General features: G+C 44.1%; 1 protein-coding gene across 2 annotated transcripts; it reads right to left on the reverse strand.

Annotated features, from left to right (window-relative positions):
- Window positions 1–734: 734 nt before the first annotated feature.
- Window positions 735–20,762, reverse strand: sdhaf3 (succinate dehydrogenase complex assembly factor 3). 2 transcript variants are annotated; one of them, XM_014142445.2, is made up of 3 exons: window positions 20,625–20,762; window positions 20,198–20,381; window positions 735–1,693 (listed from the first exon to the last, which is right to left on the reverse strand). In XM_014142445.2, exons 2-3 carry the CDS (start codon window positions 20,372–20,374, stop codon window positions 1,493–1,495), a joined length of 378 nt encoding a protein of 125 aa, XP_013997920.1. In that variant the 5' UTR covers window positions 20,375–20,381; window positions 20,625–20,762; the 3' UTR covers window positions 735–1,492. The 2 variants fall into 2 exon arrangements, with proteins under 2 accessions (XP_013997920.1, XP_013997921.1); XM_014142446.2 differs by having other exon boundaries at window positions 20,198–20,728.
- Between the last annotated feature and the right edge of the window lie 212 nt (window positions 20,763–20,974).

The following is a 20,974-nucleotide window of genomic DNA, read 5'->3' on the forward strand; positions in this document are numbered from 1 at the left end:
AAATGACCCATTAGGTAAAAGCAGGCTCTGTCCACCTTGTTGATAATCCCCATTAATTTTGCAATGTGCCATTCTGTCTGCCTGATGCAATGTCTATTTCTTTATCCCAAAATATTTGCGAAGTGCAACGCCATACAAATTGCTCTTCATTGTAGAATAAAAAATGTGAGCTTTTGAGCAATATGACATGTGTTGATGCACAATGACTTCTGTCACATTGCCTTCACTCCCTTAATCTTGGTTCACAGCGTTCGCTGCTACGCGAACGGACATGTTCATATTTCCACATGACTGACAATGAAACGCAAACACAAAGACAGACACAAAGAGAGACACAAACACGATTCCCTGACAACGGAATAGATTATGCAGGGGGACTGAACAAAGGTGGCGTTATTGATTCAATACTTTTTTTTAAATTCTTCGCATCTTTGGAGGAAAGATGCATCTTCTCTCTTTGCTCTCTCTGTTTCGCCTCTATATTGAGACATGAGTACGCTCCTGCGAGAAGCTTCCCATGAAGCTAATTACTGACAGTGCAAGGGTCCAAAATGGCACCCTATTCCCTAAATACTGCCCATGGGTCCTGGTCAAAAGTAGTGCACTATTTAGTGAATAGGGTGCTAGTTGTGACGCAGCAGTGTGACAGTGTAGTGACAGTTTCAGGTCCTCCACAGGAGCCTCCGTTGTCCTCACAAACACAACGAGAGAAAGAAAGGAAATGAACACAGAGATACTGAGCACGCAGTGGTATTTTTATTTCACAGACAGTACTTTAATATAATTACAACATTTCCTAAAAGCATCCATTTCATTCGGGGCTTGAGTACAGTTAGTTTCTTCTGAGGTGTACCAGTCAGAGTACCTCAGATTTTGCAGCAAGCCTAAGTCACACATCCCTTACTCTTCTCCCTGGCTACAGTGCAATAGTCTAAAGCAGGGGGGCAACTAGATTCAACCGCAGGTCAATTTCTGGCATTTGCACACTGCAAATTGACCAAAAGCAAGCCCAAAACCAGACTATTTGAAAATAACAATAATTCCATACCTTGATTACATTGAGACACCATCACGTCTCGCTCTACATTTCTGGGAATACTTGGGAACAAATTTTCCAGAATTTATTTTTTGGGCTGAATTCCTGGCGATGCTAGTCTTTTTGGCAGGCCAAACAAAATCACTTGCGGTACGGTTTTGCCCCGCGGCTCACCTGTTGCCGACCCCTGGTCTAAAGTGTCTTCCTCCCTCGCCGCCTTTCTTCATCTGCACCGATGAATTGGACATATCTGTGGGGTGTCCACTGTGTGAAATGAAACGTCTCTCTTGAATAAGTGACTAAATGAGACTAACCTGTCATGTAAAAATACAGGTTCAGTGAAAAAAAATAAAAAATGTGTATATGAAGGAGAGGAGACAAGGAAAGAGACACTTTAAACTATTGAGATGCACCACCTCCCTCTCTGTTCAGTATGGGAGCATCCTGTCTACTCCTTCACTTCTTGAATCCTTCCTCCTGGATGTCGAACTGTCTGTTGGGCTTGGTGGACTCCAGCATCAGCTCATACAGCTGTCCCACCTGCTCGTCCTGGAACAGTTTGAGATCCCCCTCTGACAGCTCTGCTCCAAACTCCACCTTCTTCACACGGTCCCTTGCAGACTCCAACACCTGGGTCTGCAAGGTGTCACGGTAGTTCTAGCACAGAGACAGAGAAGGAACATTTAGACTGTCCTGGTAGTTCTAGAGCAGAGACAGAGAAGGAACATTTAGACTGTCCTGGTAGTTCTAGCACAGAGACAGAGAAGGAACATTTAGACTGTCCTGGTAGTTCTGGAGCAGAGACAGAGAAGGAACATTTAGACTGTCCTGGTAGTTCTAGAGCAGAGACAGAGAAGGAACATTTAGACTGTCCTGGTAGTTCTACAGCAGAGACAGAGAAGGAACATTTAGACTGTCCTGGTAGTTCTAGAGCAGAGACAGAGAAGGAACATTTAGACTGTCCTGGTAGTTCTAGAGCAGAGACAGAGAAGGAACATTTAGACTGTCCTGGTAGTTCTAGAGCAGAGACAGAGAAGGAACATTTAGACTGTCCTGGTAGTTCTAGAGCAGAGACAGAGAATGAACATTTAGACTGTCCTGGTAGTTCTAGAGCAGAGACAGAGAATGAACATTTAGACTGTCCTGGTAGTTCTAGAGCAGAGACAGAGAAGGAACATTTAGACTGTCCTGGTAGTTCTACAGCAGAGACAGAGAAGGAACATTTAGACTGTCCTGGTAGTTCTAGCACAGAGACAGAGAAGGAACATTTAGACTGTCCTGGTAGTTCTAGCACAGAGACAGAGAAGGAACATTTAGACTGTCATGGTAGTTCTAGAGCAGAGACAGAGAAGGAACATTTAGACTGTCACGGTAGTTCTGGAGCAGAGACAGAGAAGGAACATTTAGACTGTCCTGGTAGTTCTAGCACAGAGACAGAGAAGGAACATTTAGACTGTCACGGTAGTTCTAGAGCAGAGACAGAGAAGGAACATTTAGACTGTCCTGGTAGTTCTAGCAGCAGAGACAGAGAAGGAACATTTAGACTGTCCTGGTAGTTCTAGAGCAGAGACAGAGAAGGAACATTTAGACTGTCCTGGTAGTTCTAGAGCAGAGACAGAGAAGGAACATTTAGACTGTCCTGGTAGTTCTAGCACAGAGACAGAGAAGGAACATTTAGACTGTCCTGGTAGTCCTACACAGAAAAGATAAATAAAAGGATCATTAACACTTTACTTGACACCTGTCATAACACGTTATGACATGGTCATAACCATGTCTTAACAGCCGACATAAAACTTGTCACAATATGGTCGTAACACTGTCATGACCTATATATTTACACCTGTTGTGACATATATAGCGTTTTATGCCTGGTTATGACACCTACATAAGAGTGTCAAAACCCACATTTATTCAAATGTTATATAACATAAACATAATGTTGACAGTAGGTGATGGTGTAATGGAATGTTTTGCCTTGTGTGGTAGGTTTTGAAAGTCTTATGTAGGTGTCAAAACCAGCCATAAAATAATGCAATATACATATATGTCACAACAACTATAAATACATGTGTCATGACAGTGTTTTTATGCATTTTATTTAGGGCTCTGGCAGTCATGACATTTTGTCAGCCAGTTACTGTCATGTAAAAGACTGCCGGTCTCACGGTAATTGACCATTAATTAACATAAATGTTTAGCATCTCCAGGCTTCCATGCATACAAGCCACTGATGCGTGCTTTTTGAACATCTACAATTTATAAAGTCTAATAAATCAATTTAATATACACCATCACAATAAATCCATTATTTATTTTAGTCAGGTCTAAAGAAACATTATGATATGAAGAAAATGCATTTCAGAAGAACAGAATATGAGTTGGCCTACTGTATGTTATCTGGCCTACTGTATGTTATCTGGCCTACTGTATGTTATCTGGCTTACTGTATGTTATCTGGCCTACTGTATGTTATCTGGCCTACTGTATGTTATCTGGCCTACTGTATGTTATCTGGCCTACTGTATGTTATCTGGCTATGTGCCATGCCGTAGACTGTAGGCTTGTTCAGTTAGCAGACAAGATATGCTTATATGTTCCGTGGCATTATTTTATATTATATGATTTTATAGTAAGAAGAATATTATTGAACTTAGCTGAATAAAATAGAAAGGATATTTATCCCATTACGGAGCGACTGCGCATATGATGTGGCTATGTTGAGTGTAAAAGTGATTTGAAACAGGTCTTATACTCTAGAAACAGGTCCTATATGCTAGAAACAGGTCCTATATGCTAGAAACAGGTCCTATATGCTAGAAACAGGTCCTATATGCTAGAAACAGGTCCTATATGCTAGAAACAGGTCCTATATGCTAGATTTAAAGTTATTATGCTACTTTAGTTGTGAATGATACAAACCTTAGAATGTCTTAGAAATCAAAAGATATATGGGCTGCATGATGCGACTAGAGACTATTGATCAAGTGATCGATCATATTTTCACCCATCAGACTATTCTCAATTTAATCTCCTATTTACTAATACGTAAAATGTCTTTCGATTTAGAATGGCCCATTATCAAATGAGCAGGAGCAGGGGGAAAAAGACATATCTGCATGCAATAGAATAGTGAATGGAGGCGAGTGCTCTCCCACCGGTCCGTTCTGTAGCCTACTTCAATAGAATAGTGAATGGAGGCGCGTGCTCTCCCACCGGTCCGTTCTGTAGTCTACTTCAATAGAATAGTGAATGGAGGCGCGTGCTCTCCCACCGGTCCGTTCTGTAGTCTACTTCAATAGAATAGGAATGGGGCGCGTGCTCTCCCACCGTCCGCTGGTCTACTTAATAGAATAGTGAATGGAGGCGCGTGCTCTCCCACCGGTCCGTTCTGTAGTCTACTTCAATAGAATAGTGAATGGAGGCGCGTGCTCCCACCGGTCCGTTCTGTAGCCTATTAATAGAATAGTGAATGGAGGCGCGTGCTTCCACCGGTCCGTTCTGTAGCCTACTTCAATAGAATAGTGAATGGAGGCGCGTGCTCTCCCACCGGTCCGTTCTGTAGCCTACTTCAATAGAATAGTGAATGGAGGCGCGTGCTCTCCCACCGGTCCGTTCTGTAGTCTACTTCAATAGAATAGTGAATGGAGGCGCGTGCTCTCCCACCGGTCCGTTCTGTAGCCTACTTCAATAGAATAGTGAATGGAGGCGCGTGCTCTCCCACCGGTCCGTTCTGTAGCCTACTTCAATAGAATAGTGAATGGAGGCGCCTGCTCTCCCACCGGTTCGTTCTGTAGCCTACTTCAGTTTTATAATGGAGCATGTGCTTAATATGAGCAGCTGAGAAATAAATATAACACTCATTTCACTCCACACATTACCACTGTTTGAGGTGGTGCTCTCGCTGCGTGACAGGTGATATTCCTGTTTGAGGTGGTGCTCTCGCTGCGTGACAGGTGATATTCCTGTTTGAGGTGGTGCTCTCGCTGCGTGACAGGTGATATTCCTGTTTGAGGTGGTGCTCTCGCTGCGTGACAGGTGATATTCCTGTTTGAGGAGCATGCTCTCGCTGCGTGACAGGTGATATTCCTGTTTGAGGAGCATGCTCTCGCTGCGTGACAGGTGATATTCCTGTTTGAGGAGCATGCTCTCGCTGCGTGACAGGTGACATTCCTGTTTGAGGAGCATGCTCTCGCTGCGTGACAGGTGACATTCCTGTTTGAGGAGCATGCTCTCGCTGCGTGACAGGTGACATTCCTGTTTGAGGAGCATTCTCTCGCTGCGTGACAGGTGATATTCCTGTTTGAGGAGCATTCTCTCGCTGCGTGACAGGTGATATTCCTGTTTGAGGAGCATTCTCTCGCTGCGTGACAGGTGATATTCCTGTTTGAGGAGCATGCTCTCGCTGCGTGACAGGTGATATTCCTGTTTGAGGAGCATGCTCTCGCTGCGTGACAGGTGATATTCCTGTTTGAGGAGCATGCTCTCGCTGCGTGACAGGTGATATTCCTGTTTGAGGTGGTGCTCTCGCTGCGTGACAGGTGATATTCCTGTTTGAGGAGCATGCTCTCGCTGCGTGACAGGTGATATTCCTGTTTGAGGAGCATGCTCTCGCTGCGTGACAGGTGATATTCCTGTTTGAGGAGCATTCTCTCGCTGCGTGACAGGTGATATTCCTGTTTGAGGAGCATGCTCTCGCTGCGTGACAGGTGATATTCCTGTTCGTGGAGCATGCTCTCGCTGCGTGACAGGTGATATTCCTGTTTGAGGAGCATGCTCTCGCTGCGTGACAGATGATATTCCGCCCAAACTATGTATGCCGTGGGCCCTCCAACCTTGTTCCTGCAGCTAACCAGTGCTTCATTTGTGAAACATTAGGACCTGATGGAGGCACAATAGAGCCCTGAGTACCAGGCCGTTAGGACCTGATGGAGGCACAATAGAGCCCTGAGTACCAGGCCGTTAGGACCTGATGGAGGACAATAGAGCCCCGAGTACCAGGCCATTAGGACCTGATGATCGTTAGCGAGTTGGGTACTACCAAGACATGTCCAGAGTGCATGAAAGCAGACTCAACGGTCATATGGAATTTTACTGCTGGCATGACTCATGACTGCCGGTGTGGCGGTAATACAGTCACCGTAACAGTCCTATTTCTGATTACTGTACCCCTAATCACATGCTCAAAGTACCCCCTGATGTGCAAAGGATCAACCGGCTTATGTCTTCCCAAGTACCCTGTGTGGATAGGCCAGGTACACACAGAGAACCACTGCTTTAGACATATCAAAGAAGTAACCATTCCATTCCCCTCCAGCGAATCCATTCGTCTGGCAAACCTATGCCGACAGAGGATTTTCAGTAGCCAATTCCACTGAATTAATGAAAATGATTAAGGAAACACAACAGATGGTGGCACTGGAATCCTCATCTCTCCCAAGTGGACATTCTCTCTTTCTCCCCTGACCCATCTGTCTATCTCCTCATTTGAATTCCATGCTGTCACAATCACTAGCCCATTCAAGCTTAACATCCTTACCATTTATCACCCTCCAGGATCCCTTGGAGAGTTCATCAATGAGCTTGACGCCTTGATAAGTTCCTTTCCTGAGGATGGCTCACCCCTCACAGTTCTGGGTGACTTTAACCTCCCTACGTCTACCTTTGACTCATTTCTCTCTGCCTCCTTCTTTCCACTCCTCTCCTCTTTTGACCTCACCCTCTCACCGTCCCCCCCTACTCACAAGGCAGGCAATACGCTTGACCTCATCTTCACTAGATGCTGTTCTTCTACTAATCTCACTGCAACTCCCCTCCAAGTCTCCGATCACTACCTTGTATCCTTTTCCCTCTCGCTCTCCTCCAACACTACTCACTCTGCCCCTATTCAGATGGTATTGCGCCGTCGCAACCTTCGCTCTCTCTCTCCTGCTACTCTCTCCTCTTCCATCCTATCATCTCTTCCCTCTGCTCAATCCTTCTCCAACCAATCTCCTGATTCTGCCTCCTCAACCCTCCTCTCCTCCCTTTCTGCATCCTTTGACTCTCTATGTCCCCTATCCTCCCGACCGGCTCGGTCCTCCCCTCCTGCTCCGTGGCTTGACGACTCATTGCGAGGTCACAGAACAGGGCTCCGGGCAGCCGAGCGGAAATGGAGGAAAACTAGCCTCCTGCGGACCTGGCATCTTCTCACTCCCTCCTCTCTACATTTTCCTCCTCTGTTTCTGCTGCTAAAGCCACTTTCTACCACTAACTTCCGAGCATCTGCCTCTAACCCTAGGAAGCTCTTTGCCACCTTCTCCTCCCTCCTGAATCCTCCCCCCCCTCCCCCTCCCTCTCTGCGGATAACTTCGTCAACCATTTTGAAAACATGGAATTTCGAAATATGAGCTTCAAAAAATAAAATAAAATACAAATAAAATAAAATGCTCATCTGTTATCATTTGGTCAGATAAAACATGTATGTTTGACACGGCCGGATAAAAAAACCTACCCGATTTAATCTGGTTACTACTCCTGCCCAGTAACTAGAATATGCATATAATTATTGGCTTTGGATAGAAAACACCCTAAAGTTTCTAAAACTGTTTGAATGGTGTCTGTGAGTATAACAGAACTCATATGGCAGGCAAAAACCTGAGAAGATTCCTTATAGGAAGTGGCCTGTCTGACAAGTTGTTGTTCATCTTGGCTCTTTTTATTGAAGACTGAGGATCTTTGCTGTAACGTGACACTTCCTACGGCTCCCATAGGCTCTCAGAGCCCGGGAAAAAGCTGAATGATATCGAGGCAGCCCCAGGCTGAAACACATTATCGCTTTTGGCAAGTGGCCGATCAGAGGACAATGGGCTTAGGCGCGTGCCCGAGTCGACCCCATGCTTTATTTTCTTTCGTCTGTTTACCTAAATGCAGATTCCCGGTCGGAATATTATCGCTTTTTTACGAGGAAAATGGCATAAAAATTGATTTTAAACAGCGGTTGACATGCTTCGAAGTACGGTAATGGAATATTTACAATTTTTTTGTCACGAAATGCGCCAGGCTCGTCACCCTTCTTTACCCTTTCGGATAGTGTCTTGAATGCACGAACAAAACGCCGCTATTTGGATATAACAATGGATTATTTGGGACCAAACCAACATTTGTTATTGAAGTAGAAGTCCTGGGAGTGCATTCTGATGAAGAACAGCAAAGGTAATAACATTTTTCTTATAGTAAATCTGACTTTGGTGAGTGCTAAACTTGCTGGGTGTCTAAATAGCTAGCCCTGTGATGCCGGGCTATCTACTCAGAATATTGCAAAATGTGCTTTCACCGAAAAGCTATTTTACAATCGGACATATCGAGTGCATAGAGGAGTTCTGTATCTATAATTCTTAAAATAATTGTTATGCTTTTTGTGAACGTTTATCGTGAGTAATTTAGTAAATTCACCAGAAGTTTGCGGGGGGTATGCTAGTTCTGAACGTCACATGCTAATGTAAAAGCAGGTTTTTGATATAAATATGAACTTGATTGAACAAAACATGCATGTATTGTATAACATGATGTCCTAGGGTTGTCATCTGATGAAGATCATCAAAGGTTAGTGCTGCATTTAGCTGTCTTCTGGGTTTTTGTGACATTATATGCTAGCTTGAAAAATGGGTGTCTGATTATTTCTGGCTGGGTACTCTGCTGACATAATCTAATGTTTTGCTTTCGTTGTAAAGCCTTTTTGAAATCGGACAGTGTGGTTAGATTAACGAGAGTCTTGTCTTTAAAATGCTGTAAAATAGTCATATGTTTGAGAAATTGAAGTAATAGCATTTCTAAGGTATTTCAATAATGCGCCACAGGATTCCACTGGCTGTTACGTAGGTGGGACGATTTCGTCCCACCGGCCCTAGAGAAGTTAAGTCAAACGACACCGCTGGTCCTGCTCACATTGCCCTACCCTATGCTTTGACCTCTTTCTCCCCTCTCTCTCCAGATGAAATCTTGCGTCTTGTGACGGCCGGCCGCCCAACAACCTGCCCGCTTGACCCTATCCCCTCCTCTCTTCTCCAGACCATTTCCGGAGACCTTCTCCCTTACCTCACCTCGCTTATCAACTCATCCTTGACCACTGGCTACGTCCCTTCCGTCTTCAAGAGAACGAGAGTTGCACCCCTTCTCAAAAAACCTACACTCAATCCCTCCGATGTCAACAACTACAGACCAGCATCCCTTCTTTCTTTTCTCTCCAAAACTCTTGAACGTGCCGTCCTTGGCCAGCTCTCCTGCTATCCCTCTTAGAATGACCTTCTTGATCCAAATCAGTCAGGTTTCAAGGCTGGTCATTCAACTGAGACTGCTCTTCTCTGTGTCATGGAGGCTCTCCGCACTGCTAAAGCTAACTCTCTCTCCTCTGCTCTCATCCTTCTAGACCTATCTGCTGCCTTTGATACTGTGAACCATCAGATCCTCCTCTCCACCCTCTCCGAGTTGGGTATCTCCGGCGCGGCTCACTCTTGGATTGCGTCCTACCTGACGGGTCGCTCCTACCAGGTGGCGTGGCGTGAATCCGTCTCCGCACCACGTGCTCTCACCACTGGTGTCCCCCAGGGCTCAGTTCTAGGCCCTCTCCTATTCTCGCTATACACCAAGTCACTTGGCTCTGTCATATCCTCACATGGTCTCTCCTATCATTGCTACGCAGACGACACACAATTCATCTTCTCCTTTCCCCCTTCTGATAACCAGGTGGCGAATCGCATCTCTGCATGTCTGGCAGACATATCAGTGTGGATGACGGATCACCACCTCAAGCTGAACCTCGGCAAGACGGAGCTGCCCTTTCCATGATCTCGCCATCACGGTGGACAACTCCATTGTGTCCTCCTCCCAGAGTGCTAAGAGCCTCGGCGTGACCCTGGACAACACCCTGTCGTTCTCCGCTAACATCAAGGCGTTGACCCGATCCTGTAGGTTCATGCTATACAACATCCGCAGAGTACGACCCTGCCTCACACAGGAAGCGGCGCAGGTCCTAATCCAGGCACTTGTCATCTCCCGTCTGGATTACTGCAACTGACTGTTGGCGGGGCTCCCTGCCTGTGCCATTAAACCCCTACAACTCATCCAGAACGCCGCAGCCCATCTGGTGTTCAACCTTCCCAAGTTCTCTCACGTCACCCCGCTCCTCCGCACACTCCACTGGCTTCCAGTTGAAGCTCTCATCTGCTACAAGACCATGGTGCTTGCCTACGGAGCTGTGAGGGGAACGGCACCTCCGTACCTTCAGGCTCTGATCAGGCCCTACACCCAAACAAGGGCACTGTGTTCATCCACCTCTGGCCTGCTGGCCCCCCTACCTCTGCGGAAGCACAGTTCCCGCTCAGCCCAGTCAAAACTGTTCGCTGCCCTGGCACCCAAATGGTGGAACAAGCTCCCTCACGACGCCAGGACAGCGGAGTCAATCACCACCTTCCGTAGACACCTGAAACCCCACCTCTTTAAGGAATACCTGGGATAGGATATAGTAATCCTTCTAAACCCCCCCCCCCCCATAAAAATATATAGATGTACTATTGTAAAGTGGTTGTTCCACTGGATATCATAAGGTGAATGCACCAATTTGTAAGTCGCTCTGGATAAGAGCATCTGCTAAATGACGTAAATGTAAGATATTCATACATGGCCTATATCACATCAATATGGAAAGCCCATATCCCTTGAGTCTATAGAGAAACATCATTGGCCTGCTTTACCACCCTCACTGGGGAAAATATGATATGCATGAATCAAGCCATTCTACAGCACGTATCTATTCAATAGCACCACGTATCTATTCAATAGCACCACGTATCTATTCAATAGCACCACGTATCTATTCAATAGCACCACGTATCTATTCAATAGCACCACGTATCTATTCAATAGCACCACGTATCTATTCAATAGCACCACGTAAGGTTGATTGGTAATAAAGGAGTATTCTCTGATTCTTATCTCTGAATTCCTGGACTGACAGTATCATGGGATTTGATACAGACACTACAGGGGTCACTGGCAGGTGATGAGGTCATTTTAAGGGTTAATAGAGGTCATAGCCCACACCTAACCTGCAACGCAGCCAGTCAGACCTGGTCAGAATTGGAGCGCAGGTCATACATAGAGATTGCCGTGTCAAATAAGCAATATACAGTGGTATTTGCAGAGGCGTGTGGTTCAGAACTGTTCAGGGCTAGCAGCAAATACTTTGGCAACTCAATGATGTCCTCCAACATGCCAGTCTGTCACACTACAGTCATTCTCCAAACTTTTGGCCGCGACACAAATATTAATTTTCACAAAGTCTGCTGCGTCAGTTTGTATGATGGCAATTTGCATATACTCCAGAATGTTATGAAGAGTGATCAGATGAATTGCAATTAATTACAAAGTCCCTCTTTGCCATGCAAATTAACTGAATCCCCCAAAAACATTTCCACTGCATTTCAGCCCTGCCACAAAAGGACCAGCTGACATCATGTCAGTGATTCTCTCGTTAACACAGGTGTGAGTGTTGACGAGGACAAGGCTGGAGATCACTCTGTCATGCTGATTGAGTTCAAACAACAGACTGGAAGCTTCAAAAGGAGGGTGGTGCATTGGAATCAATGTTCTTCCTCTGTCAAACATGGTTACCTGCAAGGAAACACATGCCGTCATCATTGCTTTGCACAAAAAGGGCTTCACAGGCAAGGATTTGCTGCCAGTAAAATTGCACCTAAAGCAACCATTTATCGGCATCAAGAACTTCAAGGAGAGCGGTTCAATTGTTGTGAAGAAGGCTTCAGGGTGCCCAAGAAAGTCCAGCAAGCACCAGGACCGTCTCCTAAAGTTGATTCAGACCTGCTGTTTTCAACTCTCTAGAGACAGCAGGAGCAGGTAGAGATACTCTCAAAGATCGGCTATGAAAAAGCCAACTGACACTTACTCTTGAGTTGCTGACTTGTTGCACCCTCGACAACTACTATGATTATTATTATTTGACTATGCTGGTCATTTATGAACATTTGAACATCTTGGCCATGTGCTGTTATAATCTCCACCCGGCACAGCCAGAAGAGGACTGGCCACCCCTCATAGCCTGGTTCCTCTCTAGGTTTCTTCCTAGGTTTTGGCCTTTCTAGGGAGTTTTTCCTAGCCACCGTGCTGCTACACCTGCATTGCTTGCTGTTTGGGGTTTTAGGCTGGGTTTCTGTACAGCACTTTGAGATATCAGATGATGTAAGAAGGGCTATATAAATACATTTGATTTGATTCCGCTGCGGGACCGGGGCACCACCAGCACAGAGCTTGCTCAGGAATGGCAGCAGGCAGGTGTGAGTGCATCTGCACGCACAATGAGGCAAAGACTTTGGAGGATGGCCTGGTGTCAAGAAGGGCAGCAAAGAAGCCACTTCTCTCCAGGAAAAACATCACGGACAGACTGATATTCTGCAAAAGGTACAGGGATTGGACTGCTGAGGACTGTTGTAAAGTATTTTTCTCTGATGAATCCCCTTTCCGATTGTTTGGGGCATCCGGAAAAAAGCTTGTCTGGACAAGACAAGGTGAGCGCCCACCATCAGTCCTGTGTCATGCCAACAGTAAAGCATCCTGAGACCATTCATGTGTGGGGTTGCTTCTCAGCTAAGGTAGCAGGCTCACTCACAATTTTGCCTAAGAACACAGCAATGAATAAAGAATGGTACCAACACATCCACGAGAGCAACTTCTCCCAACCATCCAGGAACAGTTTGGTGATGAACAATGCCTTTTCCAGCATGATGGAGCACCTTGCCATAAGGCAAAAGTGATAACTAAGTGGCTCGGAAAACAAAACATCTATATTTTGGGTCCATGGCCAGGAAACTCCCCAGACCTTAATCCCATTGAGAACTTGTGGTCAATCCTCAAGAGTTGGGTAGACAAACAAAACCCCACAAATTCTGACAAACTCCAAACATTGATTATACAAGAAGGGGCTGCCATCAGTCAGGATGTGGCCCAGAAGTTAATTGACAGCATCCCAGGGCAGATTGCAGAGGTCTTGAAAAAGAAGGATCAACACTGCAATATTGACTCTTTGCATCAACTGCATGTAATTGTCAATAGAAGCCTTTGACACTTATGAAATGCTTGTAATTATACTTCAGTATTCCATAGTAACATCTGACAAAAATATCTAAAGACACTGAAGCATCAAACTTTGTGGAAAATAATATTTGTGTCATTCTCAAAACTTTTGGCCACGACTGTACATTGTACAATATCAGGAAAGGCAAGAGTCTAGGGCTGATAATGACTATAAGAAATATGGGGGACGGGAATCAATTTTTATGTCTAAAATGTCAACCCTTCAGAGTACCCTCTTGCAGCTCTCAAAGCACACATTACTACATAAAGAGGACCAAACCACTTAACTAATACAGTGCAGTGAGTGCACTCCGCATAGTGATCACATTTGTGCAGAACAATCTGATCAATATAAGGGGTTGATCACTGTAACCGTTGGAGTGGCAAATACAGGTAAAAGAACAGTCAACCAATCCTTTTCAGTGATTCCTTTCCCCTGGTATCCTCCTTGCTATGCTACTGGGACAGATGATGTCCATCAAGCTAGTGTGATCTCTGCTGGACCGTGTCCAAGACAACATAGTGTGTCTTGGACATGTTAAATCTGTGTCAAGACCATTTACCAATCATTTACCAATCAACAACAAGGAGAAAACATCTGTTTTTATTCAGAAAAATGAAATACAAATCCCTGTCTGGAGTTGGAACAAATCTTAGGACCTCACATCGAGCCATTCATAAAGACATTGTAAGGTTCTGGAAGCGGTTCAATTTAAGAAATAACAGGCCATTTGTCTAAAAGGCTTTCTCCTGTCTTATGCATAATGGAATTATTTTGAGTGTTGGCCAAGGGGTCAAATTTTCTTGGAGACAGAGGAGAGCAGTCGTGTGCTGGAGTCACTAGTAAAATCATTTTGGGGTTGTCGTGGAGACCCAGGACAGACATTTCAATGTCACATTTATATTAAAACTTTTTTGGAAACCTGTTGACTGTGATGTAGAAATGACTTTCTCAAGGTTACAGTACAACTTTATTTGTCCATTGATAACAACAAATTCAGTATAAAGCTGATATCCAATCTATTCTACTTTCTCAGAGTAAGTTTTGAACAACAGACAATCTGTGTACTTTTTTAATGCATCTCTTCCGTAAACCTATTTAGTCTAAACTACACGACTGGATTTGCTCCAAAGCAATATGGGTAAAGTAGTCCCTAGTCTTGCTAGGGTAGCTTTGGTTGGTCAAAACCTCCCTCTGACTCTAGACAACTCAAACGCATGGTCGGCTGCGAATCTCTCTCTCTCTCTCTCTCTCTAAAGGTAATTCCCACTCCACTCTCTCTCTCCCGAGTCCCTAACATACTGGCTGTATTAAGCAGACCTGGTCCCTGCTTCTGTGGCGTCTCTCCCCCTCATGTGAGAGCTTGTCTGTTTTGATACAGGGCGATTTATTAGGAGCAGCTCTATTCCACGGGGTCCTATGTAACTGAATCAGACTGAACACTCAGTGCTTGTAATCTGGTTAGGAGTCTGTGTGTGTGTGTGAGAAAGAGTGTGTGTATGTGTGTGTATCTAAGAGGGTATATGTGTGGGTGTGTCTAAGAGAGTGTGTGTGTGTGTGTGTGTGTATGTAATCACATTTAGGAGTCTCGCTCCTTGTCTGTTCTTTGGTCTCTGCCTGCCGCCCTTCCGCACTTCCCTGAGGCAGCTTGGACGGAGGAAGGGAGCGGTGGTTCACCCACTCCTTAATGAATGAATAGAGAGAAAGAGAGGGGGAAGAGAGAGATAGGAGGATTCTGAATCTGAATGCATTGGTTACATCAGGGCTCTACAGCGCGACCATATTACTGACATTTGCGACAAAAAAATATGTGCAAAATAAATTGCTGCCGTAGCTATTTTGTTTCACTGCATGGTAATCGCACAAAGAAATACCAATCCCATTTCCCATCTTGCATAGCAGCTGTGCCTGGGGGGGGGGATGTGCGCTACAGTAATCTATATTTTTTAAATGTAGAAATGTTTTATTTAAATTGAACCTTTATTTAACTAGGAAAGTCAGTTAAGAACAAATTCTTATTCACAATGACAGCCTACTGGGTTAACTGCCTTGTTCAGGGGCAGAACAACAGATTTTTACCTTGTCAGCTCGGGGATTCGATCCAGCAACCTTTCAGTTACTGGCCCGACGCTCTAACTACAAGGCTACCTGCTACCCTAAATAGAATGAAAGGACGGGCTTGGAACCTCGAACCCAGGTAGCCTAGTGGTTAGAGCATTAGACTTGTAACCGAAAGGTTGCAGGATCAAATCCCCGAGCTGACAAGGTAAAAAAATCTGTCGTTCTGCCCCTGAACAAGGCAGTTAACCCAATGTTCCTAGGCCATCATTGAAAATAAGAATTTGTTCTTATTAACTGACTTGCCTAGTTAAATAAAGGTAAAATAAAAAAAAATGACTGGTAAACTCAGCGGTACACTTAATGGCTGCCTGGTATTGTGATGCAATAATTTGACCAGAAGAAGATCTGTTTGGCATGGAAACGTTGTCAATAAAGGAGCTTTAACAGTGTGAGGGCCTTCTTGTTCTATACTAGTATTCTTTATTAGCCCAGCACCTATGTTTTTTAAGGATGTGCGTATGACCAAACTTTTCAACGTAAAGGTAACTGCCAAAATAATGGAAACTCTTGCGTATATGAGGGATACTGTCACGTCCTGACCAGTAGAGGGTGTAGTTGGGTCAGGACGTGGCAGAAGGGAGTGTGTGTGTTTTATTGTTTCATTGATTTTGGCCGTGTGACTTCCAATCAGGCACAGCTGTAGAGGGTTGTGGTTGATTGGGAGTCACACATAAGTTGCCTACGTTTCCTTTGTGTTTCGTGGGTAATTGTGCTTGTCATTGTGGTTGCACCTGACAGGACTGTGTTGGCTGTCAGTTTTGTTGTTTTTGTAAATTGCATAGTGTTCATGTAATTAAATATGACGAACCCTAACTCCGCCGCATTTTGGTCCACTTCTTCCTCAGACAGCCGTTACAGATACAAAGTACAGTGTATTTGGAAAGTATTCAAACCCTTGACATTTTCCACATTTTGTTAAGTTACAGCCTTATTCTAAAATGGATTAAATCGTTTTCTTTCCCCTCATACCCCATAATGACAAAGCAAAAATAGGTTTTTAGAACTGTTTACAAATTCTTCATTAAAGATTAACTTAAATATCACATTTAAATAAGTATTCAGACCCTTTAACTCAGTACTTTGTTGAAGCACCTTTGGCAGCGATTACAGCCTTGAGTCTTCTTGGATATGACGCTACAAGCTTGGCACACCTGTATTTGGGGAGTATCTCCCATTCTCCTCTGCAGATCCTCTCAAGCTCTGTCAGGCTGGATGGGGAGCGTCGCTGCACAGCTATTTTCAGGTCTTTCCAGAGATGTTCAATTGGGTTCAAGTCTGGGCTCTGGCTGGGCCACTCAAGGACATTGAGACTTGTTTCCAAAGCCACTCCTACGCTGTCTTGGCTGTGTGCTTAGGGTTGTTGTCCTGTTGGAAGGTGCACCTTCACCCCAGTCTGAGTTCCTGAGCGCTCTGGAGCAGGTTTTCATCAAGGATCTCTCTGTTCTTTACTCTGTTCATCTTTCCCTCAATCCTGACTAGTCTCCCAGTCCCTGCCGCTGAAAAACATCCCCACAGCATGATGCTGCAGCCACCATGTTTTACTGTAGGGATGGAGCCAGGTTCCCGCCAGACGTGACGCTTGGCATTCAGGCCAAAGAGTTTAATCTTGGTTTCATCAGACCAGAGACTCTGGTTTCTCATAGTCTGAGAGGCTTTAGGTGCCTTTTGTCAAACTCCAAGCGTGCCTTTTACTGAGGAGTGGCTTCCATCTGGCCACTCTACCTTAAAGGCCTGATTGGTGGAGTGCTGCAGAGATGGTTGTCCTTCTGGAAGGATCGCCCATCTCCACAGAGGAACTCTGGATCTCTGTCAGAGTGACCATCGGGTTCTTGGTCACCTCCCTGACCAAGGCCTTTCTCCCCCGATTGCTCAGTTTGGCCGGGCAGCCAGCTCGCGGAAGAGTCTTGGTGGTTCCAAACTTCTTCCATTTAAGAATGATGGAGGAAACTGCGTTATTGGGGATCTTCAATACTGCAGACATTTTTTGGTACTCTTGTCCAAATCTGTGCCTCGACACAATCCTGTCTCGGAGCTCTCTGACAATTCCTTCAACCTCATGGCTTGGTTTTTACTCTGACATGCACTGTCAACTGTGGGACCTTATATAGACAGGTGTGTGCCTTTCCAAATCATGTCTAATCATTTGAATTTACCACAGGTGGACTCCAATCAAGTTGTAAAAAGATCACAAGGGTGATCAATAGAAACAGGACGCACAGGATTCGAGTCTCATAGCAAAGGGTCTGAATAATTACGTAAATAAGGTTTTTCTGTTTTGGATTTGTAGGAGATAAAAAAAAAAAAAAAAAAACAGTTAAAAGACGGTAAAAACAGTAGTGAGGCAACATACAGACACAGGTTAGTCAGGCTGATTGAGGTAGTATGTACATGTAGATATGGTTAAAGTGACTATGCATATATGATGAACAGAGAGTAGCAGTAGCGTAAAGAGGGGTTGGCGGGTGGTGGGTGGCGGGACACAATGCAGATAGCCCGGTTAGCCAATGTGCGGGAGCACTGGTTGGTCGGCCCAATTGAGGTTGTATGTACAGTGAGGGAAAAAAGTATTTGATCCCCTGCTGATTTTGTACGTTTGCCCACTGACAAAGAAATGATAAGTCTATAATTTTAATGGTAGGTTTATTGGAACAGTGGGAGACAGAATAAGAACAAAAAAATCCTTAAGAAAAACGCATGTCAAAAATGTTATAAATTGATTTGCATTTTAATGAGGGAAATAAGTATTTGACCCCCGATCAATCAGAAAGATTTTATACAGGCTTCATTGCCTCGTTAGATAGCCTATCTCCACATACTACGCACAGGGGGCTTGGAGCACGCGAGTCACCTGTCACAATAAAGCCATATTTTAGGTAGGACATCAGATTTTCTATAGAATGAGGCTTTTTTCTTTCTGCAGTCTCTGTATTATCAACATCGTCGTTGGGCCTTTTATCTCCCATACTCCTTCCGAAGAAGCTCTCCAGCGACGTTTGTTTGTTTTTATTCATGTCAGGTAACGTAGCTAGCTAGTACAACGTTGTCAGACAACACAACTCACGAAGACTGATGAACTCGCAGCGCACGCATTACTCAAGTTCAAAGTCTGTAAACTGTTGTGGGCCTGACAGAGATATTAGAGTGGTGAGAAAGGGACCAACAGACCAACAGGTACCAACAGACACCAAGTTAATGTAATTACTGCACAAATAGCCTATAATTGTATATAATTATTATTTTACCAATAAAAAAAGATATAATAATAATATTGATCCTTTCCGTGCAGCCCGGTAGCGAATGTCCGCGGCCCGGTGATTTGGGACCGCTGCTATAGACTACAATATTATGCAAAGCTAGTGTTGATGATATTGAACATTTCTTTATTGTCGTTTACATTCTGTGCTACTGCACCCTTTAAGCCAGTGGTCACCAACTGGTCGATCGCGATTTCATGTGTCTGAAGGTACAAATCAAGTGCACTATAGGCCGACCGCTGGCTAATTGGATGGCTCAGATTACCGTGTCTGCATTAACATAGCAGGCGTAAAAGAAATTCACTGCAAAGTTGATACTGTGAGATTTCAAAACATTTAAAACCACGACTAGAGAGAGACTGTCAACGAGCTGAGCAAAGAGCTTCTGTTTTTAAAAGTGAGTTTATGTTTAAGTTCTTACTCAGCACTGTCAACACCTTTTATTCAACACTTTTATAAGCCATAAAATGTGCATTCTTCCTACTTCCACTCCTGCTACAACCAGCACTGCAGCTGTAATGAAGGAGTAGAAAAGTGTATCATGAATTTGTGCATGAGGCGACTCGAGTTTCGCCATCAGCTGGAAGACGGCGTCCCTTTTTGGTCAGTGTCAGTGGAGGAAAGGGAGAGCGGAGGGACGTTGAGAGGTGGACCCTGTGACTGACCATCAGTATAATGTTTTTAAATGGTCTGAACAACAATACATGTGAGCGCTAGATCTCGGCTTGCATTTTGACTCAGAAAGTGATCTTGAGTCAGAAAAGGTTGGTGACCACTGCTTTAAGCTCACCTGAGATAAATGTCAAACTGACAAAAATGGTATGTATGTATAACAATGCAAGGTTCATTTAACAGTAAAATAAGACAAAATGTATTTCAAAATGTAAGCTGTGAATGCCTGAAATCTATTATCTTGATATAGTTAACCAAAATATGTTGCTATTGTGTGACTGTGACATACAGGCTCGACACTTAGCATGAAAAATATTTTCAATTGGTTAATAAATAGTAATTAATGCCAATGAAATGTGCTATCCTGTGCATATATCTGCGCATGAACATTTTAATAGTACATGAAGTATGATCAATTATCTGAGAAGATACAAAACATGTGTGAAAAATGTGTTTATCTGGGGGTCACCTCAACACCAACGTTTTTTTACAGCTTTGAAACTGGTAACTAGTGGTTACTTACACAGCTGTCAATAACCTAATAATAAAACATCTGAATGGCTTAAAATAAAAACGGTTATGGATATAACAACCAGATAAATTGGTTGAACACAAAGATTGAAGTGGGCTCAATGGCTACGTGAGCTTAATAGATACGCTACATGTACTACAATACTGATGATAGATAACATATCTTCATTGTGTGCTGTGCTAAAATCTTGAATCAGAGATGCAGAGATATTGTCCAGGCTCTGGAATTATGGTAAACACCGCCATCGTGCGGCGAGGGATTAAACGGCACATGTTCTTCTATAAAAAAGTGACCAAAGATATTAGTTAAATCTCCTGTCCCCTCAAATATCCTCTATTCAATGCAAGAAATAGCATGACCATAAGTAGAAGGACGTGCTTATCAATTTCATTTATTAGCTACACATGTATATGTATTGATCGTGCACAAGCAGTTCTGTAGTGTTGCCAACTTACCCCCCATTCACTCATGAAGACAGTGACCTCCTCGGGCGCCGCCGTTTTGTTCCTTCTGAATTCATCTTTGACATACTGGTCTCCCAGCGCTCTCAAGTCAATGGGCAGGAACCGGTGCAACAGTAGAATCCTCTTATACAAAGACAAAACTCTTGATACGTGGGAAGGATTCGCCATGAAGTTCCTGGCAAGAGAAACACGCAAAACAAATAAATGTAGTAAGATCGCAAGCCAACTATGTATGACGGTTAGCTACTTGACCTTCCTTCAAAGACAACTCGGTGGCTGATTGTATGACTAATCTGTGACTGCTGGCTCGAACTCACAACTTTCAGGTTTCAAGCTATGCGTCGCGTTCACTACTATGTAAGGCAAGTCCTTTCGTGACAAATGTCGCATGACACATTCAGATAAAAAAAACAAATACCTCTGTAGATGTGCAGTTTTGGCAACTTAGTCACATTAAAATAAGGACAGTTATTCAACAAAACAGCGTTCCCTTGTTTATCCCGGAAGTAGAATTTTCTTTGACCATTCATAGACTTGGATGGGAAAACCTTTTCTTATAGGGCCCCCTAGCGGTGACTTTGTATTTGGACGTAAAGTTATTAACGTGAATTGGTTACATTTATTGGAAATGACTCGCACCAAATTATATATGCATTGCAGCACTAAGCAGTAGCCTAAACGACAAACACCAAATCAGTCAGGGGAATCTCAATGTCCATCGTAGCCTTAGACACAAGTATTATAAAGAGTGGTTATGAAAATGTTATA

This window comes from Salmo salar, chromosome ssa14 (genome assembly GCF_905237065.1).
Source record: "Salmo salar chromosome ssa14, Ssal_v3.1, whole genome shotgun sequence".
Classification (NCBI taxonomy): domain Eukaryota; kingdom Metazoa; phylum Chordata; class Actinopteri; order Salmoniformes; family Salmonidae; genus Salmo; species Salmo salar.